At 46.0% G+C, this 23141-nt stretch overlaps 1 protein-coding gene across 1 annotated transcript; it reads right to left on the bottom strand.

Moving 5' to 3' along the window:
- Positions 1-13807: 13807 nt before the first annotated feature.
- Positions 13808-21414, bottom strand: nad4. The gene is made up of 4 exons: positions 20954-21414; positions 19415-19929; positions 15552-15974; positions 13808-13896 (listed from the first exon to the last, which is right to left on the bottom strand). Exons 1-4 carry the CDS (start codon positions 21412-21414, stop codon positions 13808-13810), a joined length of 1488 nt encoding a protein of 495 aa, YP_009433721.1.
- Positions 21415-23141: the final 1727 nt, after the last annotated feature.

The raw sequence follows: 23141 nt of genomic DNA, 5'->3' as shown, positions 1-23141 counted from the left end.
TTTATTTTCCTTGCCTTGCAAGTGGAACAAGAAAGACTATATAGTTATTTTGATTCTATAAACAATCAAAGGATTTCGCATGCTTTCCATGGAATGACGGAATTCCCCTTGCTTAGTTTTCGCTCCGCTCGTGCGTGGCACTCCTTGCTTGCGGAGCGGCATATCGGAAAAAGAAGGATTGACTTTCTATACGGGCCCGTCCCCTCTTACCCCTAACTAACAATTATGCTGCTCTCGCCTTTTTGTAATCTTATCTTTCAAAAATGCACTACTAATTTTTACGGCCTCCTTAGTCACCCTATCCACTCTCGTCCTGTTTTCGGGTTCCCTTTCAGGGGATGAGGATATTTCGATGATTTCTCCCTCCGTAGGTGGAAAACGCGTGGGTGAGTAGAGTCTGTGCTTTGCTTTTGGGGGCACCGGCAAGAAGCTTCTCGGCCACCCTACTCTGACTTGATTAGCTACTAGTAACTAGGATCGTTCAAACAGTCAGTCAGCAATGCGTACTTCTTTCCTAGTTGAGTGGATCTGCGTAGCAGAGCCCAATCTTCTACCACAAGCTCTGACCTGACTTGTTGTACTTGATTCACCCACGTAAATAGACAACTTGGATAATAAAAGTCATCCCATAAAAGAGAAGTGAGTCCGCATGTCGGCAAATGATTTGGAATTGAAACTGGCTACAGAGGAAACCGAAGCCCTAACTCCCCATTCTTTCTATCTTACATCGCCATCGAGCCCTGGCTGTAGAGTCACTGGTTTCTAATCGCAATGGATTTAAGTTTTCTTTGGCTTTTCCATTCGCTTCGTTCAACCCTGATCTGGATAGATAGCTCGGCTTCTATTAGCTGAGAATGGTTTTGTCAAGGAAAGGTTTCGCTATACAACAACAATGAACTCACTTCTGATCAAATTGGATTGGATGAATCGGTAATCTTTCTCTGTCTTGTGAGAGAGAGTCACTTGCTGTATTGAGAGCGGGCGGGTGACATGCATTAAGCGAAATCAGTTGTTATGTTTTTGATCTTATTTGCGCGAGAAGACCCTTGACTGAGGAGACGTGTTTGGCTTGGATGATGCCGCTATGCTCCTATTCACTTTCAGAGACCGCTCTGAGTTTGCCGGTTTTGCGGCAACCCTTTCACTAAGAACATTTTAGCCATTAACGAAATGCCACTATTCCACAATGCTTCTTTGATTTATGTGTAGAAGCGGTAGTAGTGAAGAAAATGGAGGGAGAAGAAAGAAAGCGATGTGACACGAGAATAGATCACATCCGACAGCCAGCCATGCCATTAGATAGATCCGCTCTGAGTCTTCTGCAGGATGAGATCCGCTTGGTCTTGTGATAGGGGCTTGAGGAGGAAGAAGAGGGGATTTCTGAAAAAAAAGAATGAATCTCCTTATTTATAGGGAACAGGACGTGTGACTTCCTCAAACGAAACGAATGTGGCTTTCGTGATAAGGCAAATCCTTCGTTCGGTACAATCAACATATTGAATCTACGCTCGCTCGGCTCGGTGCTGAATGAACTCCTTCATTGATTCCGGGCTGCTCGTAGGGGGACTGTGAAAGCAAGCGTAGGAGATCAAAATGTGAGTCGAGTCCGATGGGTAAAAAGGGGAAGCAGGAAAGGGTTCTGATGTGAATTCTTCTGGTTTGTATATCTATCTCAGCCCTTGCTTGAAAACCTCAAAATTGACTTGCATCTTCCCTTATCACACTACACTTTCTCTTCCTTATTCCATTTCACTGAGCTAAGCAACACTTTTTCACGTATTCACCCGAGATATTATAGAAATTGGTCATATTGATCTGTCGTCTTGTTCTCGATAGGAACTTGCTGCTGTCTTGGTTGGTTTGAGAGCAGGCACTGTCTATATATCCAAAACCGGAGGAGAGTTTGGGTTTGGATCACAGACGATCGGAGATTTTGGATTGAGATGGATGGTTGTGCTTGAAGTTACGAGTCGGGTAATGCTAAGTTGAATCGGCTGATCCGTTTCATCCTCTTTCGGCAAAGGAAGTTGGACTTTAGTTAGCTAAAAAAAAAGTACCAGCAGCCTGTCTGTGCCCTTTGAGTCTATAGCCGCCAAATCTAAAGATTCCTTAAGTTGTCGTACGGCTTCTTTTTCTTCTTTTGTCAATGATCGGTGACAATGAATGCTACGAATGTTCGCTTCCACTAATGTCGTATAAGAATTGTGAGGTGCCCATAGCTTCCCGGAAAGAAGAAGAGTCATTGTCGTTTCCTGACCGATATGAATGCACATATTGACCCTCGCCTCGGGAAATACCACCAGTAGAGTCTGCAGAAGGTGTCGTTCAGGAGAGATGCTGGGCTCTAGATATGCGAGTGAGATACCCGCCCTCGGTCATGACCTGGGTTGAAGAAGGAATCTATGTTCTTGGAAGCAAAGAAAGAACTCCGGTATTCCGACCTTATCTTTTTGCTCAAAGAACGAATCAAACCCCTTGTCGAAGCCCTTTATGATATATAACCCTGGATCGAGTCAGATTTGGGGCGGCTGAACCCACTTAAGCTGAAGCCTTAGTAGATGTCGACGGAAAGGTGAGAAGAGCTGATCGAACCTACCAAGCAACGGTTAGTTGTGCGGTGTACATACAGGCTGGTTTCGCCATTAGCGATGAATTGGATTTATTAGTAAGGGAATGAATGAAGCGGACCGGAAAGAAGATGGATTTTGGAATAGAAAGAATTCCTCTTCTAGGTTTCTGCTTCAAGTAGTAAGCAAAGGATCCTACCTGCTAATGGTTGAAGACCTTGGCGGCCTCTAGTTCTTCTATCTAGTTTTTTAGCCTAGCGCGAACGAATAAGCTTAAACAAATGGTTTCTTTGGCAACGGTTTTTTCTAGTTGATTTGTCCTTATATATATTAGCCGTAGTGTAGTTTAATAAACTGCTCATAGCTCTTATCATTCCTTTATCCATGCATAGACTGGGAATATATTAGCTCTTAGCTCTGGCACTTTCTTCTTCTTTATTTGCCGTTGCATTCAATAGCCTATTTGAAGTTAACAAAAGCTTTATTAGCTAGCTCTATGAAATACGTATATCTTCTTGGCTATCTAGGCTATCTCTACAGGCTTTTTCAACCTATAAGCAGACCTTTGTATACACCCTTGTAACTGAACTAGCTATTCACAAAGAAAGGTCTATACCGTACATATACCAACTACGCACCCCTTGTATACTTCTTTTTCCTTCTCCCGTGCTTCAAGTTCTGCCCCGGCTCACTCCTCTTTCCAGCAATCTATGTGGGAAGCACTCGTTCAAAGTAAGTTGAGATTCAAAGCGTTCCCGTAAGCTAGTAAGTCAATCAAAGCTATAACTCTATTTGTTAGTTTCAGGAAACTGGTACATATTTCAAATAATAATAATAATATATATATTATTATTTGGTATTTACCAATTTTAGACTAAGCATAAATTCATTTGGAAAGAAAAGGGAAATCCCCTGAAATAAAGGATTTTGACTACGTTACCCTCAAAAAGAAGAGGAAGACAAACTAGCCAAGAGACAGAAAAAGGTAGAGACCAACCACCGAAACAAGGGAGTAAGGGCTAGGGGGATATGGGCCAAGAAAGGTCCGATGTATCGGTCAGCTATACCTAATCCTTCACTCAAAAACGCATCACACCCTTTGTAGGTTCAAGCCGAAGTCAAGCATGATCACCTACTGCAAACTCCAAATATCGTGGTCGGCGTACCTGGTCCTGAACTGCTTTTAATCTAGAATAAGTGGAATCTTCTCGGCACTCTCCTTCATCTTCTGTGGCCCCGTCGGTCGGTACGTGCCAACCCCAACAAATCGGGGTACGACAAAGGTTCCCGTAGAGTGCTTCGAAAGGTGCCATTCCGATGCTAGAGTGATAGCAGTTGTTGTAAGCAAACTCGGCTAATGTATCTCTATGCCTATTTAGTAGGCCTGCTCATTGATGCTCTTCGGGCCGATTGTATGGGATGTGTTCTGGTGTACAGTGGGAGATGCAAGGATATCGATTGAAGTTTGATTTGTTGGCCATGGAGTTGGGAGCATATGATGTAGTCCTAGGAGTAGACTGGATGAGGAAATTCCCTATTATTTCAATAAGTCTTTCCGTTGGTTGTAACTAATCACGTACCCGCTGCTGCGGAATTCCTTTTACCTAACCAGGATTGCAGTAAAGATAAACAACGTTGGGCCTGCCTGCTTGTTCAGCACCACCCATTCCCATGGGAATATATGGGTTTTTCGGTCCAGTGGGAGGAGCATTTTCCTTTGAAGGTAATTTTCCCAACCAATAAGTATTGGGCTCCCAAGTAAACAAAGCGAAGGATCAAGTAACCAACATGTTGCGGAGCAGCCAAGTAAACCCAGAAATGACTCAAGTAATCCAAGGGCAGAGCAACGTAATCCAACGGAGGGGCTACGTGATCCAACAGAAGAGCTACGTAAACAAGGAACACATGAACCTGCTAAGGATCCACTCCACCTGCCAAGTGGACCAATCACAAGAGCTCGGGCCGAGAAATTCAATGAAGTAATCCATATGCTGATTCAGCAAGCCAAGCATTGGAGTTGGTATTCCAAGTTTCTTGAATAACCTAGCTGTCTGAAACTCGCCAATGGGATTCTGTGTAATCCTCCGGTCTACATGGTGTAGGTAAAGGGCAAAAAAAAGTCGCTAATTAGTGGCACTGAAGTATGCACCCGGCGTGTAAACTTCTTCTTTTTATTTACCAATGTCGCTATCCGACTGATCATCCTTTGAGACCACGGAGAACATCAGAGAGAAAGATACGTCACCTAAAAAAAATTGACACCCTGACTTATATGAGTCGGCTAGAAACTCAAGGCCTGGCCTTTTGTGGGAGAATGCTGAGTCCTTCCCAAAATCGCCTGGATCAACGAAAGATCTGGATAACGCTAGGTTGTGATACTGATGTCTGATTTTACTCATATACATCCGATAGTGAAGGCCGTGAAGTTTGAACAGCCTCACTTAACCCTGGTTCGGTAACCTTTCTAGCGCCCAGGTATCCATGACCTGTAGATAGAGGCCCACTTTCCATTGGATACTCCGAATAAAAGAAGAAGTAGTTACCTAATCATGGGTCTATACGTAAGATCTCCTTGCGTAGAGGTTAAGGCCAGACGGATTACTGAAATGTAGTTTGACTAACGTTTCCTCATCGACTGCGAGAGTTTGTGGTGTGTGTTCTCGGACCAAAGAAACCAAACAAGCATACCTTTCCTTTAATGGAGTATCTTGGGTATGGTACTCCCTCTTTATCAGCTCGATGTTCAATCAGCATTCCTTCACGGGGATCTTGACCGGATGTAAGTCAAGATTGCTATTATCTTTTTAAAGAACATAAACTTCAAAGCTTCTAGTCTGTCCCAACTCTTTCGAGCCGCTCTCCCAGTCAACGTTCAAAGGCATCACCATACCATAGAACTTTTGAGCTTGAGAAATGCTTTTCTGGCTTCTTCTCCACACCTTTCTTTAACAACTCAGTTAAAGGCCTGCTGATAGCTCCATACCCCGAAACCTCCTGTAATAACCCCTGCAACCCTCGGAGTTCTCTGACATTGGCTGGTTCTGGCCAAGCTGTCATGCCCTCTACCTTGTTTGTATCAGTAGATACCCCAATTTCATAAATAATGTATTTCCTTTATGAAATTTGGCTCACCCACAAAAAGTTTGTTCTGCCGGAACACTTCCTCTAGCAACTTGAGATGCTCCACCATGGTAGAACTGTACACTAGAATGTCATCGAAAAAGACCAATACCCCTTTCCAACATATCTCTTTAAAAACACTATTCATGAGTTGTTGAAAGGTTGCCGGGGCATCACCTTGAATTCAAAAAGCCGGTCCTTCAGGCTGTTTTGTAGATATCCTCTTCCTTTCATTCTTATTTGGTGATAACCAGCCCTCAAATCTATCTTAGTTCACACCTCATCCAAAAGTGCCGGTCTTCTATGATAGGAATGGGGTATTTGGAAAACATAGTTGCTGCATTTAGTTTTCGATAGTCGAAACACATTCTCCAGGTTCCATCTTTCTTCAACACCAGAGCTGCTTTGGGGCTTGTACTGGGCCTGATTACAGCATTTTGCAACAGCTCCTCTACTATCCTTTCAATCTCTGTTTTCTGGGTGATAGCATTTCGTCGGAATACAAATGGTGGCCCACGTTTAGAAAACTTTTTTAGGGTATTCTATTTCAACAGAATAGATCAAACTTTTTATATATTCTATTTCATCTATATAAACTAAACGGCCCACTCAACTTTCTTAATTCATCCAGGAAGTCCTTCCAGGTTTTGGAGGTTACACGGTTTAAGGCCCGGATCGCATAGTTGACTTGATCGCGCCTTTTCCCATATAAAATAAGATCTGCTGCCCGGGAGATGTCTTCATCATCATCCAGGCTAATTCCCCGGCTATTTAGAAGCTCCCTGGCTTTAGATTCCAATATATTGTCCCTTTCTTTCGCTGTCTCTATTCTATTGGTGGACGGTCGTAACTCTAATATAGGGCTTTTAAGCATAAAAATCAGCTGCAATCTAGTTTTTTCACAAAGGCTGGTTGAGGCTCAGACTCAACCATCTGTGCTTTGCAGATGATCTTTTTTTTTCAGCGGTGGTGATCTGAATTCTATCCAAGAGCTTACTAGTATCATGACTCATTTTAACAGAGTGTCTGGGCTTTCAGTTAATGCCAAAAAAGTAAGATCTTCTTCAGTGGTATTTCCTTTTCTTTGAAACAAACTATTTTTGAGTGTGTCTTTAATGAAGGGATTTTACCAGTGAAATACTTATACCCTCCATTCATTTCCTTTTCTTTCCAGGCTAGCTCCCTCTGTAGCCGGTGGTTGATGTAGATGAGTATGGGAAGACAATGGTAGTTTCATTCTAGGTCCCACTAATTGTTGAATAGTTGGTTTGAGTTTTTTTTTTTGGATCCATGCAAGCCATTTCCAGTTGAAGTCATAAGGTACCATCCTGTTCCAGCCAGGAAGACAGCTCTATCTCACAAGTTAGCTGGATCTTTTATTTAAGCCAAAGGCTAGAAAACCTATTTCAAATGAGTTTGGGCTCCGTTAAGTTATCCTCATTTCCTGAGATAAGCGCAGTTCAACAAAACTAAAAGCTAGATATATCGTTGTAAAGTAGAGCTAGACTGCATGATTGGATTGTATAGAAGGATAAGAAGGATTTTAAAATTCCTTCTTTTTTTCTTAAAACGAAAGAAGAAAGAGAGTGGGATGGGATGAAAGTAAACGCAAAGAGCTGATTCGATCAAAGAACCTCGCAGCTTTAGTGCAACAAGCCGATCGAAAGCACTCATCTTTATCGACGAAATGCTTTTTTGTCTCTTCCTCACTAAACGCCCGCTTCCTGGCTCCTCCCTCTTTGCCTAGCGGTTAAGTAGATAGTAGGTCCCCCCCTGGCCCCGCAACCAAGAGTCACTCGTCGAAAGCTGACCAGGAAGACAATAACTGCTATTTCAAGAAAGCATGGTTGGAGTTCTTCTATTGACGAAGGGAAGAGGACGGTCTTACTTTTCAGAGATACCTGACTTATTAGTGGACTGGTCATGTCATAGCGGAAGGTCAGAGGTGGGAAACAAGGAAACAGAGGAAATGCTTACTGGGACATAGCCTTCGGTACGAGTTGAAGGGAAGAGGTTTGATTGCTAATAAAATGAGTGGAAGAGCTGCTCGGTCAAAGGCATTCTCTCAAGTAGCAAAGGCAAGACGGAAAAGCAGGAATGAAGGTTGCTAGGTACCGCTCCGTGGTAACATCTATCGATTCCGCTATCGGGAAAGTCTGGCAAGGGAAATATCTGGCTGAGGAATTAGAGGAACTTTGGTAGCACTCGGGGACGGAATCAATCAAAGAACTTAAGAAATTGCCCATACCGACAGCAGCTCCCGCTTTAGAAAAAACCCTATCTCATCAGGCAGGTATACCTGACCCTTTTTTAGCTAGTTTCGGGAAAGCGGTAAGTTAAGTAAGTCAAGCCCTTCTAAGCGAAGAATAGCGGAGAGAAATGGGCAATTGAAGCGTCTTTCTGTCTATCGACGGCAGAGTCTATTGATCCTCCACAATCCGGTAATGCTTTTTCTCAATTCAATGCGGAGCGATATCAATGTACTACCTTTCCTTTATCTCAATTCAAGTCAAGGCAGGCTATCTTTGTTATCAAGAAACAAAGCTGTCTCTAGTGATTGATCCGTTTGCTCTCGCCCTTCGGCTTTGTGGTCACTCAAGGTCCTTGGATTTCGTGCTCAATCTAGTTGGAGCAAAAGTCCCTGTGGATAGAATAAAAACCGTTTTTATCTGGGAAGAGCGCCTTTGGAAACCCACTGCTGAAGCCGAATAGGCAGTTAAAGCTGGAATGATGGGGGGCAATCCTGCAGTATGGCTTTAGTGCGTAGATTCTCAGGCAGGCTCATCGACTGGTGGAGGAGGGACACTTTACTTATTATCAGAATAGAAAAGAGCTGTATGTATACTTTAGGAAGGGGGATCAAACTAGTTATGTTGACAGACATGAACTCCTATAGAAGCAGATGTTCGAGGTCTGGTCCAAAGATACCATGCTTGCTTAAGCCAATCCATAGGTTCAAGCGAAAGAACACTTATTCACAGCAATATCTAGACCTGATGAAGATGACTGCTAGTCAAATACCTAAATCCTTTTGAATTCATTAGTAAACTCTTTTAAGAGTCATTAAAAACGAGCAACACCACGTAGGGCAGCGTCCACGCGAACTAGCCTCTTCCTTAGCAAGTCAGTGGGAGAACGCCATCGGTCAAGAGAAATGGAATCCGTTGTTAAGTGGGTACCGGACCCGGTAGAATTGGCATCACTTCCTTCACTCCACAGAGGACTCGGGATAAGATCGTTCCCAAGCAGAAGGAAAAGCTTTCGAACTAGGAGTCAGAACGAACTCATGAAGCTATCCTTCTTCTATTGCTACTTTCAGAGAGAGAGAATAGGTCGTACGAAAGGGGACCCACCTTGAGAAGGGTGTCCCATTGCGGAGTAGTTAAACGAGTATTTTGGTATACCACTTGTGCACCTAAACCTATGCTTAAGCTTACTAGAACTTCAACCTCAAGTTCATTAACATCAATGCGTCTCATCTTCTTGAACCTATTCTATGGATAAATGGGCACCATCTGTCTCCTAAGGGCAACTATCCATCCCTTTTTCTTTCAAGAATGCGGGTACCGTAGTAGCAAAGCAAGTGAAATATGCCAAAGGGAACCGCTCGGATATAGACGGCAAGGAAAAACGTCGGCTAAAGAACAGAACTATTCTATTGTATTGATGGCCCCGAAAGAAAGTGGATCTGTGAGTGGAGGCCATCCATCCCTTTCTGATGAAACCTTTGTTGCCCTAGCTTGAATTGAAGGTTTGGCTAAGGATGGGGATCCGGTGTCTTCATCTATACCATCAGAGAAGAAGGCTTGCCAAGAATGGACGAAGGTATGATTCTAGGAAATCTAGATTTGAAAGAAGGAAGCACCCGAGGAGCAATCAAACGGACATTTCTACGAGTGAACTCGCTAAAGCTGAAGATCCACCATCCAATTTAGGCATTAGGCAGAACTCTCTCAATCCAGGAACTAGCTCCTATCTCGATGATTCCATTTCTCTTTTTCAGAGTTAGCTTCTTTCCTATGGTAAAGAGTACTCTTGTTTCCTAGTCGAGGGATAATCAAGTCATTTCGAAAGGGGATTTATCCGTTCCCCTAGCCATCGAGCAACTGCGAGAAACACCGCGCCCGTGCCCCCGTCGCTCGCCGGAGCAGCCGTGCGTGGCGTACCAATTTTTTATCTGGTGGATCTTGTCTGTTCTTTCGAAAGTGTTTCTACAAACGAGTGAGGTAAACCCATCTCGGTCGAATAATTCGTATCTTTAGACCATTCAGAGCCGTTTGCATTAAGTGTTGGGATTTAGTTTGTTGTCATTACCCTCAACTTCATTGCCGTCCACCTCTTGCCGTGTTATTGGCTAGAGAAAGACAACCGATTGTACTACTACAGTGTTGAGTACCCCAGTTGCTCCGCGGGTGATTATGCCCTAAATTCTCAGGAGTGGTGGAACGGATTGCTCCTATCTAGGGTTTCCTAGCTTGCTTTCCTAGATTTAGCTTTATCTATCTTTCCGAGATGACCAACTGCTCTTTCTTGCCAATCTACTTTAGATTTATTAATACTTTCATTGCGGGACCTATCCCCGAACAACCATTGCTTTTCTTCCGCGGTTTCTTTAGTTTCTTCTTGATTTGATTGAAGTTTAGGGAATTGGATGGACTGGTGTCTTTGGATATTATCCGTCCTACTTATGATCTTCCAATTGAACACACTAGTATTTTATGGATTCTTTCCCCGGTAGTGTAGTCATCTCCAAAAGGGATGATACATATTTATCTGTCCTAGGATGCGCCGTTCGTGATAAGCTTATCCGCTTCCTTTCGCCGGTAGTGTGAATCTTCTCGAAAGCGCACAGCATAGTCCAGTCAGTGTAGCCAGGGCATCATGAACGGATTCCTCAAGAGGAAGGTAGGGCCATATCTATCCAAGAAGAAAGACCTGGTAAACAATTATGCTACTTGACCAATGGATAAAGTATAGATCTCATGGCTGGCGACTATTCAACCCTGGCATTGGGGATCAGGAACGGGGTAAAGTACGGACTTTGGCTAAGGATGGGGATCCGGTTGTGCCGTGCCGGCCCCGGGAATCGGCGAACTACGCTACACAGTCAGATACCTAAGCGAACGGATAAGGGAAAGCCCGCTATATTATATATAGTAATCACCTGCCAAAAGGAAAGCCTGACCGATAATAATAATAGGTCTATGCGCCGAACAAGCCACGGTATATTAGAGATAGTAAGGAGTTGTATACACGGGGGTATGCATTCATGTCACGCTTTCTGTGTGATAAGAGGTTGCTAGCTAGCAAGTATAGAAACAGGAGATATGCGTAGTTAACAGAAGCAAGGGAATATGCGTGAGTTGATTTGAGAGTTTTTTTTTTTTTAGTTGCCACCGAAAAAGCAATTTCATCTAAAGGGAAAATGCATTGCATTTTCAAGGGATTGCCAAGCTAGGCTAGGGATCGTCCGCGGGTATCAGGAATATCGTATTTATCTCTTCTAATCTAGATCCCACTTCCCTCCACTTCTTGCCTCACGCCCGTCCTGACTCCACATTAACGACTGTCCTTCCACCCAATTCCCCGCACCCTTGCATCACATCTCCAACCCCTGCCTCCACGCGATCTTCCACAATCGTACCCCCCACCTCTGAAGCTTGCCCCCGACGAACCTGTCTGCACCTGCGGGCCCGCGCTTACATCATTGGCATCGCATGATTAAACATCAGCACGCGCACTTCCCTCCGTTTTCGATGCCGACAGGGGGCTGCTAGGGGGTGTAAAGTTTCGTTTCGGTCGTGTCAGACGACATGCAGGGGGGCAATGGCTGCCAACGGAATCTATAATAATTCGATACTAGGTCAACTGTACCATCGGACTTGTAAGAACATGTAAAATGTACCACACGAGGTTGTACCAGCTGTGTGCAGTCCTCCGGCACGGGTTAAGTGTCCTGCATAGATCTTCCCCTCTCTCCCAAAGAAGAGATGTTCGCTTCATAGCCTTCTCTTCCGAGATAAACCCTACAAAGGATCCTAATCGTGCTAGCCTTTCATGGACTCTTCTTGGATTTCCTTTCAGCTGCGCCCAGCACCTCTCTAGTTTCTCTACGAGATGGAGATGGCTCATTCTCTAGTTTTCCTACGAGATATAAGTAAGTTTCTATCGTACTTTGAAGTTCAGGAAGGAGTTATTAATTAAGACGAAGAAGAACTGGGTGGGGATATGCCTTTCCCATAACAATAGAAAGAATCCAAGCCAATATACACTAAACTATCACTATAGAGTTTTCGCCTACCTATGAAAAGTGAGATGAGAGCTTTGTGCTAATAATTTATTATAAAGGTGTACCTATCGACCCCAGGTAATTAATGCCCTATCCTTCTACTTAAAAAACGTTACGTTAGACTTGACCAACTGTTAATACCAATCCGGCAGCAATAACTACTACTAATGCATATTCATATCCCACTAGTAGACTTAGCAGACTGTGACCTAGCCAGTCTATTTGTTGACAACAGACCAGTACTATCCATCAATGCCACAAAGACCATAGACGACCTCTATTTCGTGGAAGAACTCCTTCTCATATGATGCAGGGCAATAAGACCAACTGCCCGCCCTACCTAGTGAGAAGAAAGCTTATAAATATAAGCATAAACGAATTCCTAGCCGAGCCCTATACTTACCTGCTTGTACGGTCAATGCCCTAGTAGACATCAACTTGTTCATAAACTCCAGCCTTATCTACGCTGCTTTACCCGACCCAGGTGACCTACTTTCTCAGATGAGAGATTCGGCGGAGTAGTAGGAAGTCCCTGTGGAGAACTAGAAGACAAAACGAATATAGCGGACCAAGCAATGAATGACCTAGCCTAGGTAGTCCTATGTTTGACCAATGCTGCCTTGTATGTCTTGATCCAAGATTTCTCAGCAAAAAAAGACATGGGATTATTGATCAATTCACCATCCTCTTCATCTGAGTGTGCTTCCACTTTATCGTTTGTGGCATGTGCATTATGCAACAAGTAGATTCCTGATAAATGAACCTTCTCCACCCCTTTCCTATCCAACGCGGAGCGGCAGAACTACTCGTCTGCAAAGTGGGAAAGCTCCCTCCCTCCTACCTAGGTGTACCTCTTCATTGGAGCAAACCATCCAGCAACTTCTTACATTTAGAATTCCCTTCTAAGCTGGCTATAACCATCCTTATTGACCAGAAAGGAATTGAGAAAGGGGATGCTATAACCAGACCATAGACAGCGTTTCCACATTCACTTTTGAACTTAGGGAAACAGTGAAAGAAGCCCTCGTTCCCGCTCTTCTTTCCCCCGACTTACCCTTAGAAGGAAAGTAGGGGCCTCGGTTTCTGCAGAGAAACCTACACCAGTGAATTTCTTTTTCGTAGGTGATCCTGCTCCCAATCGCAGATTTGAATAATCAAGTCGGTATGGGGCTGCTCCCTTTTGTTACTCCGAAAATCTTGGCTTCGCTTGGACATATCTTCGAGGACCTGGGCGATTTTGATCCGTTTCTCCGCGCTCGCCGTTTCAAGGTGAAGATCCGAGTAAGTAGAGCGTAATAGGCGATCCGCCGGGTACCTATTTCGACAGGACTTAAGAACCGTTTTAATGCGTTTCCTTAAGAAATCAATAGATGGTGCTTCAGGAAAAGGGTTCGGCGGGGTGTGGCTTGTGGATGGCTCTGACCTCAACTCCTCTTTTCCATCGGCGTCTCTCCGTCCCACTTTGTTTTTTCTTGGATCATCATCTCCTGGCGTAGCGGAAGCACTCGACGAGGCCTCTACGACAGAAGAGATTCTTGCCCGTTTCTGCCCGGACGATTCCATAAATGAAATACAAAGAAAAGTGCAGAGGAAAACGCATAACCAGAAGAAAAAGATATCGTGATGTAAAATGATCATGGGGACACATTGTTTTGAGGACCACAATTTCCTGCACTGTGCCTGTAGTGATTTCAGAATTCGGCAACTTAGCCTACTAAAAGATCAGTTACAAGAGCACAATGCTTTTTGTGGCTTCCTGCTCGGCAGAGAAGCCACGCTGCCGGGGCGGCCCTGTCACCCGGAGAAGATTTCTTTTCTTTGCTGATTCCTCTCAATGAAATTTGCCATGTTGCACTAAGTTACTTACGGATGTATGCATGCAGTCCGGGAACACTTTGGGGTGAACACCCATCCGAACAAGTAGGGTCAATAGTTCAGCATTTAGGCCGTAACATTTAGCAAAAAACGAATCTGAAACCCAACAAGTGCTCTCCGAACCAAGCTAGATAGTCTCCTATCACTAGGCTCACCAACCAACCTGGACTTTGATTCTTTCTTATTATTCTAACCGGATATAAAAACCATAAGGATTGTTTCCAGCCGAGAGTTCCCATATGACATAAGCGCTCTTGGGTGGGGTGGGCCCTCATTCGCCAGGTCTTTGAGTGCCCGTCGTACCACGTGGTTGGTACACTAGGCTGATAGATACTTTACTTTAAGGATCTGGCACCTTCGCTAGACGGAGAGTAAGCGACTTCTATTAGCACCGGACCGTCGAGTCGAATTTCTCGTGTCATGTGCAACGTCCATCAATGGTGGTTCATTAATGTCCATAGATTTAGACTCCTTCCCCCTTCCCTTATACGCAAAAGATCGAGAGGGGCCCGAACCCAAACCGAGAACGTAAACAGAATTCGACTCACTCTCGTATGGCTCGCCCTCGAGCCCTGGGCGAGTCGGCCGGGTCTTTCCCTCTTGTTCTGTTTCCGCCACGATAAAGACGCACGGAAGAACTATGGTATGCCCAGCGCGTGGAGGATCCGTTGAGAGTGTCCCTTGTCTCGGTAGGGAACAGTACCTATTGTCTTGAAAAAAAAAGGTCAGTGCTACGGTCCCCTATTGTTTGATCCAATATTGACCGGTGCGGATCACGTTCTACTACCTCCGGTCCGTGGTTCGACCTCCCGTAGTGGTCCTTGCTTTTCTTTTTGAAAGCTCCGCAGGGCCAATTTTGCGTACTTGCTCAGCGTGCCCCCCTTTCGTCGAGTGCCCCGCCCGGTTCACAGGGCTGTTGGCCTACCAAGCAAGCACTTGCCCGCTGCTCCTGCCGCCTGCCAAGTGGGCTCCGCGCTCGTTATCCTGACTGTTCTCTCTGCTGGGCCCTTTCCTATTGCTCTAACCATAAGCTATGGCAATTCCAGCTCGCACCCACTCTGGCCCGCCCAGCGGGGCCTGAGTGAGCTCAGTGGTCAGCCCCTGACGTTAGGGGTCTTTCGCTTTTGCCAGATCTATAGAGATATTACGAGTCCTCCGTCCCAGATTCCCTCGCCGCGGCCATCTGGTTCACCGGTACTACCAAAAAGTCTCATGCTTACGTTACTGTGACTGATATATAAGTATGATCTCGGACTACGAAGACCCAGTCGTGCTTCTGGTTTCCATTCTCATCATCATATTGAAGGAAACTCCTCGTGCTCTGCCATAAGAACTTGGAGTCCGTATCATGGTGAAGGTAAGGTAACGCTGTGATTCTTGCTCAAAAAACTGACCGAACACGTTCGAGTTATTGGCTCGTCCGACCCGGCAGCATTCATGAGTCGCTCGTTCAACTGTCCCTCGGAGACACGGTCGAGAAGTGCCATGCATGGTCGCCCCCCCCGTCCTTTCTTTCTCTCGGTCCCACCAGGGTGGGCCCCTCTGGGGTAATAAAGAAATGGATAAAAAAAGGGGACTTCTGCTACGGGCTATGCCACCCATTACTTATGAGGGAAGTCGCATCCGTCCCATCGCAAGCACCTACAATGTCATGATCACATTGGTTTACCCTTTTTTGGTAGTTCAACGGACGGTCGCCCCTCCAACAAGAAAAGGTAGAAATATGGAAACTTCTCTGCCATTTAGATCGGAGAATTTATAGAGGAAATCGGGTTTTAAATTTCCAGAAACCACACGATTATATAGCCACAGGGAATACGCCGCGCCTAAAATCATCCCAAGCGCAGCTAATGTGGCTACTAAGCTATTTCTTTGGAAAGCTCCTACTAAGATTAGAAATTCCCCGATAAAGCTGCTAGTGCCGGGTAAACTCATATTGGCTAAAGTGAAAAAGAAGAAAATGGTAGAGAAATTCGGCATGGTGCTCACTAAACCTCCATAATATCTAACAAGTCGAGTCTTATGTCGGTCATATAGAACACCAACACATAGAAAAAGGGCTGAAGAAACCAGTCCATGACTTAACATAAGTAAAATGCTACCTCCAATTCCCTGTATGTTCGATAGAGCCTAATATTCCCCCAGAGTACGCCGCTTACCCCCCGAACCGTACAAGATAGTTACCACCTATCATACGGCTTTCTAACTCCACTTCTTTTTCTGGTCGTTCCGCTCTGTCGGATCGATGGTAGTCTCAGAGATCTGGTAACCTCCGACATTTTTGACAACACGCTTCCTGCTTCCGTTTTGAGTTGCGCATCTTTCTCCCCGGGGCATACTATAGTATCACATCGTAGACCCCCACCCCAACTCTATCTTCCTTATCAGTGAACCGGAACATAGTGCATAGGTACTCTTCGATGCTGCGAGGACGAGACGAGGTGACATACTACGATCACGCACTGAAGTTCTGCCCTTCGGCTCGGCATATGGAACCTCTCAGCTGCTCCCTCGGGATAGGTAGGCCCACCCCCCCTTTCCCGAGAGGCGGCCGGGCTGTGTTTCCCCTGCGGCCACCCAGTGGCGGCAGAAAACGAAAAAGGGTGGGCTCCGCGCGGTTCGCGTTTTATTGTAAAAAGAGAGCTTTTCATTCTCTTATAGAAGCCCGCGCCCACGCGGGTAAAGCCCAGCGAAGCTGCAGGGAGCACTGAGCAATGGGGGGATGAGGGCGACTCCGCCCACGGGTTGGACCACACCACAGGCAAAAGTCCTTCCACGGCAAGAGAAGGGTGACCGGAACAAGAAAAGGGAGCTAGTCGTTGGAGGGAAGACAAGGCTCGTTCCGTGCGACTCCACAGAAGAGTACGCGCGCTAGAAAAGGCAGCCAGCTTAAAAACGCTAGCTAGCTACTTTTGTAGCCTTATTTAGTTTGGTTGCCTACGCTTGCTCTCCGGCGCGCTACGGCAACACCCCCTGCTTGCTTCTTTCTGTTCGACGCGGAGCTCGCAGCCTCCCCACCCTTGCTTAGCGTTCCACTTGTGATCCTGGAGGATTTGGAGAAATGCGCCCGACCATGAAGAATGGATTTTGTATTTTCTTTCATGTGAACGGCCCTATCTTGTAAAGAATGGTTTTTCGTGCTATAGACCACGTTGAGAAAGACCAACCAACAACACAAATAAAGACCGTTCCATTTGGGTACCTCGAAAGGGAGGTGCTCCTTATGATGCTACGGACGGCTGTCCGAAGTGCATGCAATGACGGGCTCGGATAGGATAGGATTGTGCGCGCCGGGCCCTTCGGGTGTCCATATTTTGGCCGACCTTAGCGTATATACTATGTTATGGTTATGCGGCCGTAATATTTTGATACCTTCCACCGCTGTTACGCCAGAAATCCAAGGTTCCACACGAGCTCCTGTTCTGCGGCGTGGTGGCAGGACCGCTAGGGGATTGGCTCCGGGTGTAGGTAGGGTCAAATCCGCAGGGGTCATGCAAATACATAGGCCCCTTCCCTTCTGCCGAGTTGTTTAGAAGGCGCTTTCCGTTCTACGGTCCCTCGGAGCGAAGGGTTAGGCAGGTAGTACGGGCCCTCTGACTTCCAGCTATGTGCTGTGTGCGACTCCCGCGAAGCGAATGAAGGGAAGCTCTTCGAGCTTTCTCCGCCAGCGGCTTATGTAGTGGTCGGCATTCCTACGTGCTCCGACTGATCCCCACTGGAGATTATATGAGGGGTCTTGGAAACTGTCGTGACGCTTTGGTGACGAAGGTCACCGGGGTGACTATGGAAGGATTCCGTGGTAGTCTCTGACTCCCTCCAACTCAATCAATATCAAGAACATGTCGTGAGCATGGGGGTTTGGCCGACTACTAAACTATTGGCTAGGGCTTTTCTAGTTATAGCTTCTATAGTGAGTGGCCCTTCCGCTTTGATCTAGTTGTAGTTTGTATTGTACTAAATTGAACACATATCAAAGAAAGGCGATCAATCAATAAGTAGTTGCCCTTCTCCGGCCTGGGAAAAGCAGCGAACTCGTTAAACAAGGGGCTTTTTTATTCATGGTCGCTACTGTTGTATTGTATATTGTCGGGGGAAGCTACTGCTTCTACGACAGCTCCGCTTCCTCGTCTTGCTTCTACTTTGCTTGTTTGCGCGAAGGCTTAGAGTCCTTTTCGCTAGGTCCAAATTCGTCAAAGCGAAAGATCTGATCCAACGGAAATCCCGCATATTGAGCGCAGCTGATATGTGGCTACTAGGCGCGATCATCCCGCATGCCATAAAAAAATACTTCTTTTTTTTATGGCCCGTCATATAAAGATAGAATAGATATGGATAGAGAGACATTCTATTGATTCGCGAAATGGCTCGTCGATCCAAATGAATCATTCTTCTGGTCTCTCTCTGCCCCCCCGCCCCAAAACTTACCCACGACACAGCGCCCATTCGTTTCGCGCGCGGGAAGGCAACGAAGTTCAGTTCAAAAGACCGCAGCGGAGTGGAGCAGCCGCGACACGAAGTTCCTTACCTTAGCTGGATCTCGCTGGTGCCACCTAAACGGTAGGTATAGGCGGCGGATGTCTGACGTTTGGAGTTGTCGTTCGTGCACCTGTCCCCAATAGAAGAATGAGTGATCCCTTCCCCTGCGGATCATGGCCTTACCACTAGGTCCCCGATGGCCAGCGGGGGATTCGGTATAGCAGCTCACGTTCGTTTGCGCTTCGCGTTCCCGCTGGACTGGACACGTGTTAGCTGTAGGAAGTATGGTTACGAAAGTGACTTCGGTTCGCCAGTTCAGGCTCAACTCCTCGCTTTACGTTAGCGGACTTACAGGTCGGGCCGGGGCTCCACGCTCTTTCTTTCTGTGTGGGACGATGCCGGGGAATGTGTCGAGGCGGCGAACAACAACAAGACAACTAACTACATTTGCTTTTTCCCTCCATGAGATGAGCCAGTGCATTGGACCGATGGATAATAGAACTGAGCTGGCCAAACGCTTGGGCGCTCTACATACGATGTAGAAAAAATAAGATACATATCGATTTCTTTCTGATGGATCCAGAATAGATAGATATCTTGTATCATCAATAGATAGAAAGAGGTCAACCCTTATTATTGATAGAAAACCTTTCGATCTATCAGAACAGATCAGGCCATCTATCAATCGATTTGAATCATCTCGCTTTTCGTTCATTTCAGCCACGCCATAATAGCCGCCACAATAAGAAAGAAGCAAGCGAAACAGCTAGAAGCGCTCGCTTCGCCGCGCCCAACAATTCTTATTCACGGGAAAGCCAACCGAAAGATTCGATTCGGACTTCGTAGAGCCGGTGCTGCTGCTGTCTGCGTAGGGCCGTCCCCCACTCCCGTCCCGGGGCGCTAAGGGGTTTTGTTTTAGGAACAGACGGCGGTGTTTTGCTGACGCCTCGAATCGACGCTTTTGTTGCGACATGCTAAGTTTTCTCCCCTATTGCTAGTAGGTTGATGGGTCGCACGCCCGGCACACATGTTTTGGCCTTGCTTGTGTGTCCATAACTCAAAATAGGTGACCTAACGGCCGCCGCCCGACTAAACATACCAATAGTCACCAAATTCATATGGGCTACTGAGGAGTAGGCAATGATCTTCTTAAGATCGATCTGTCTTAAAGTGGTCAAGGAAGTATATATTATAGCAATCGCGCTTAGAGTATAAATGAAAGGAGTGAAACAAAGTGTCGCCTCGGGAAACATGGGTATGGAAAATCTTAAAAACCCGTAGGTTCCCAATTTTAAAAGAATTCCAGCCAAGATGACGGATCCAGCCGTAGGTGCCTCTACATGGGCTTCGGGTAACCAAATATGAACTGGTACCATAGGCACTTTGACGGCAAAAGAGGCGAAAAAAGCAATCCATAGAAGGATTTGGCGCCGCTCACTAAATTCAGTGGTTAATAAAATTTGTAAATCGGTGGTTCCTGTTTGGAGAAGAATCAACAGAATAGCTAATAGCATAAAAACGGATCCCAGTAAAGTATATAGGAAAAACTGATATGCTGCCTTGATCTTTCTTTGTCTCGAACCCCATACCCCTATAATGATGGTAGAGTCAGGGGTGGCCCCAAAGCGGAATTGACCGGTGGTAGTTGGTCGAAGCTCCAGTGGGTAGCCACTCCCTTCTCAGGGAACCGTACGTGAGACTTCCGCATCATACGGCTCCGTCCCGAGCTTCCGTCGTCGGCCCTTGTCATTAGACCACTATGCTTGTCTTTTCCGCCTTTACTCTCGAATCTTTTGCTTCTCGGGTGGTGGCGAACAATGCTGCTTGCGTAGCGGGAGATGCCCGCCCGTCGTTTAGGCCTGCTTCCTGCCCGAAAGAAGGCTAGCCGGACTAGTGGTAGGGGACCCGACCGTAAAAAACCCTACCCTATTCTCGAACCCTCTGCCGAGCTCTACCCTGCCCGCATTTATTTGGAAGGGGGCCAAAGAAATGTCTCCACCTGCTGCCAACAGTCTTTCTTCGGAATTCTACTGAACGGGTCGATCCTCCCCTCCGTTTGTTTTAGCAACTTATCCTAAGGTCTCTTCGCCAAGAACTCTCCGGCAACGACAGAGGAACTAACCTGCCTGCAGTGGCGGGGCGGCTTTTTTTTTTAATAAGACCTGGACGATTATCCCTACCCTCGGTAGCTTACGAGTTTACGTCCATCCCTGGTCGGGTACAGTTTCCTTTATTTTTATCCCTTGTAGCCGTTACCCGAATTCGCGCAAGTGTGTCCACACCCCCCCTGACTTGACGAGGAATTCATTCTCGCGAACAAACACACCCCCTACACACACCTAGGAGCACCCCTTCCTGCATATCCATACAAGACCTGAGTAGGCGGGTCGAGGTCCTACGAGGTACCCACTACTCGGAGTACCCTCCCACCAAAAAAAGATGTGTGGTTCGGTGGTTCGACCAGAAATGCTATGCTTACGCACAAGACTACCCCTCTTCCCGAAAGCTTCGCGGGGACCTTTACTACTTTACGACGACGGGGGACCGCCCGTAGGGGGTTTACTGCACAAGGCCCCTGCAGAGGAAAAGCTTGATCCCAGCGAATAGAAGATGCTCAGCTCCGCACAACATAGGGATTGGCACGCTTTCGGAAAGAACATAGAATAGTAGAGGATCCAGCATGCAGGACACGGCGATCATTAGAAATTCACGAATTAGAAATGCTGTAATATACTCTTTCCCAAAACTTCTCATACCAGACCAACCCACTGAAATGCAAATAGGGATCAGAAATGTGGTCAATATCACGAAGAATAATGAAAGACCGTCTATACCCATATACAAATGGATGTTTTCATAAGGAAGCCATCGAAGGCTTTCCACAAATTGAGATTTGGCCGTAGAAGGATCGAATTGTATCCGAGGAACAGGGGGATACAAAAAAGTAATAAGAGAAACGCACAGACCAATCAATCGTATCGGTCTTATTGAAGAATTTGGAATGAAAAGAGGAGTAATGCTTCCTAGCACGGGACAGAGAATAGGACCACTTAGATCGAAATAGCATTCACAGAAATGTTCTAACATAGAGTAGAATTGAACATTGAAAAGATTAGTTGACAACAGTCAATCAAAAGATGGGGCGCCAAATTACTAAACAATAGGGGTCTTTCTGTGCAAGTCAGCTGAACACCGTAATTGATGAGTGAGTAGGTGGGTTAGGTGCACCCCTCGCCCAGTGGGAAGTCATGAGGCTAGCCCCCCCCCTGAATGAAGAAGTAGTGGGGCCCCCTGCCCGCCCACGTATGCGCCTTTATTTAGATTCTAACTAAATATTCTACTGAACTTTATCCGGGAATCTTTCTAAAGAATCCATCTGGCAAAACGAAATTTGTCGATTTCAATCTAAGGTGCACCTTGCCTTTTTCAGGTAGCTTTGTTACGCCTATTCAGCTAGGTGGGGCATTGGTCATAGCCGAAGTCGAAGGGAAAAAATAAGGTAATGAGATGATGGTGCCATCAAGAAGTTTTCGACGAACGTAGTAGCGGCCAAAAATGAAACTCTTGCATGAAAGACCGGATTTGACGCAAGATGAATGGCGTTGGGGTTTTTCAAATGAAACCCGCGATCAGAAAGTCACCAACGGAGCCATACAATCTATCTAGTAGTGTGCCATGGCACGGTACTCCGCTTCGGCAGTGGAAGGAGCAACTGTCTATTGCTTTTATCTCATCCAAGATAGTGTCTCGTCTCCCCATAAAATAGATAAGCCTGTAGTTGAGCACCTATCTGAAGGCCCAATCGGCATCAGTAGTTGCACGCAACTCTAAAGAAGACGATGACGGAAAAAAGGACGGCTCGAGAAAAGGTACCTCGAATATATCTAAGAATCCGATGAACTGCTGCAAAGTGAACTGACCGGGGGGCAGCCATGAAAGGCTGACTTTCTTAGGAAAAGCCATCTGGGCAAGAGATCGTCAGATAAACCAAACTGCCGACCTACTGTCTGTACTGCGTCGGATCAGATAATGGTGAGCCATCAGTCGGACGGAGTTTAACGTAAAGCTCCAAGGGAGTGTCAACAGTCTTCTCATCATTGAGTTGAGCTCGAGTGATCAAGTCATGACGTTATTTGATCTGAGATACCAAATATCCACGAGGAGAATGTGCGACCTCCAAGCCAAGAAAAGGCTTAGGGCGCGTCAGCGCCTTCATAGCAAATAATTGATGAAGGCGACACTTGATCAGCGATATGGTAACGGAGTAATCACCAGTCAGTTTGATATCATCAACATACAACAACAGAATAGCACGTCCTCGAGGATAAACTGATACGAACATGGCCGAATCATGATCACTCCGAGCAAACCCTGCCTGGATAACATAACCACTGTGCTGAACTTCAAAAACCGACGCTATCGGGGCTTGTTGAGACCATAGATCGCTTTGCGTAAAGGACAGACAAGAGAAGAAGTCAGAAGGGCAGGTTCTCTTTCATCCGTCTTTTCTAGGTGCGCATCTCCATCTACTAAAAGTAGGGGTGGTTGCCATAGATAGATTGGGTCATTCGTAACCTGAGCAATAACCGATGCTACTACAGCAATAACGGAAATAACCGATGCTACAGCAGAAACTACAGCTATACGTGGCGGCCCCACACGCAGCTTTGTTTAACAAGCATCACCCTTCCTTTCTTTTCAAATGCTTCCTCAGTCAATCAGCAGCTTATTCGATTCCTATTCTTATTAAACATCTGATATAGATGGTGGGAACAATGAAGCAGATTCTTCATCTGTAGGTTGCAATCCGTATG

Source organism: Triticum aestivum, mitochondrion, assembly GCF_018294505.1.
Source record: "Triticum aestivum cultivar Chinese Yumai mitochondrion, complete genome".
NCBI classification, from domain to species: Eukaryota; Viridiplantae; Streptophyta; class Magnoliopsida; order Poales; family Poaceae; genus Triticum; species Triticum aestivum.
This window is presented reverse-complemented; position numbering and strand designations above follow the sequence as displayed.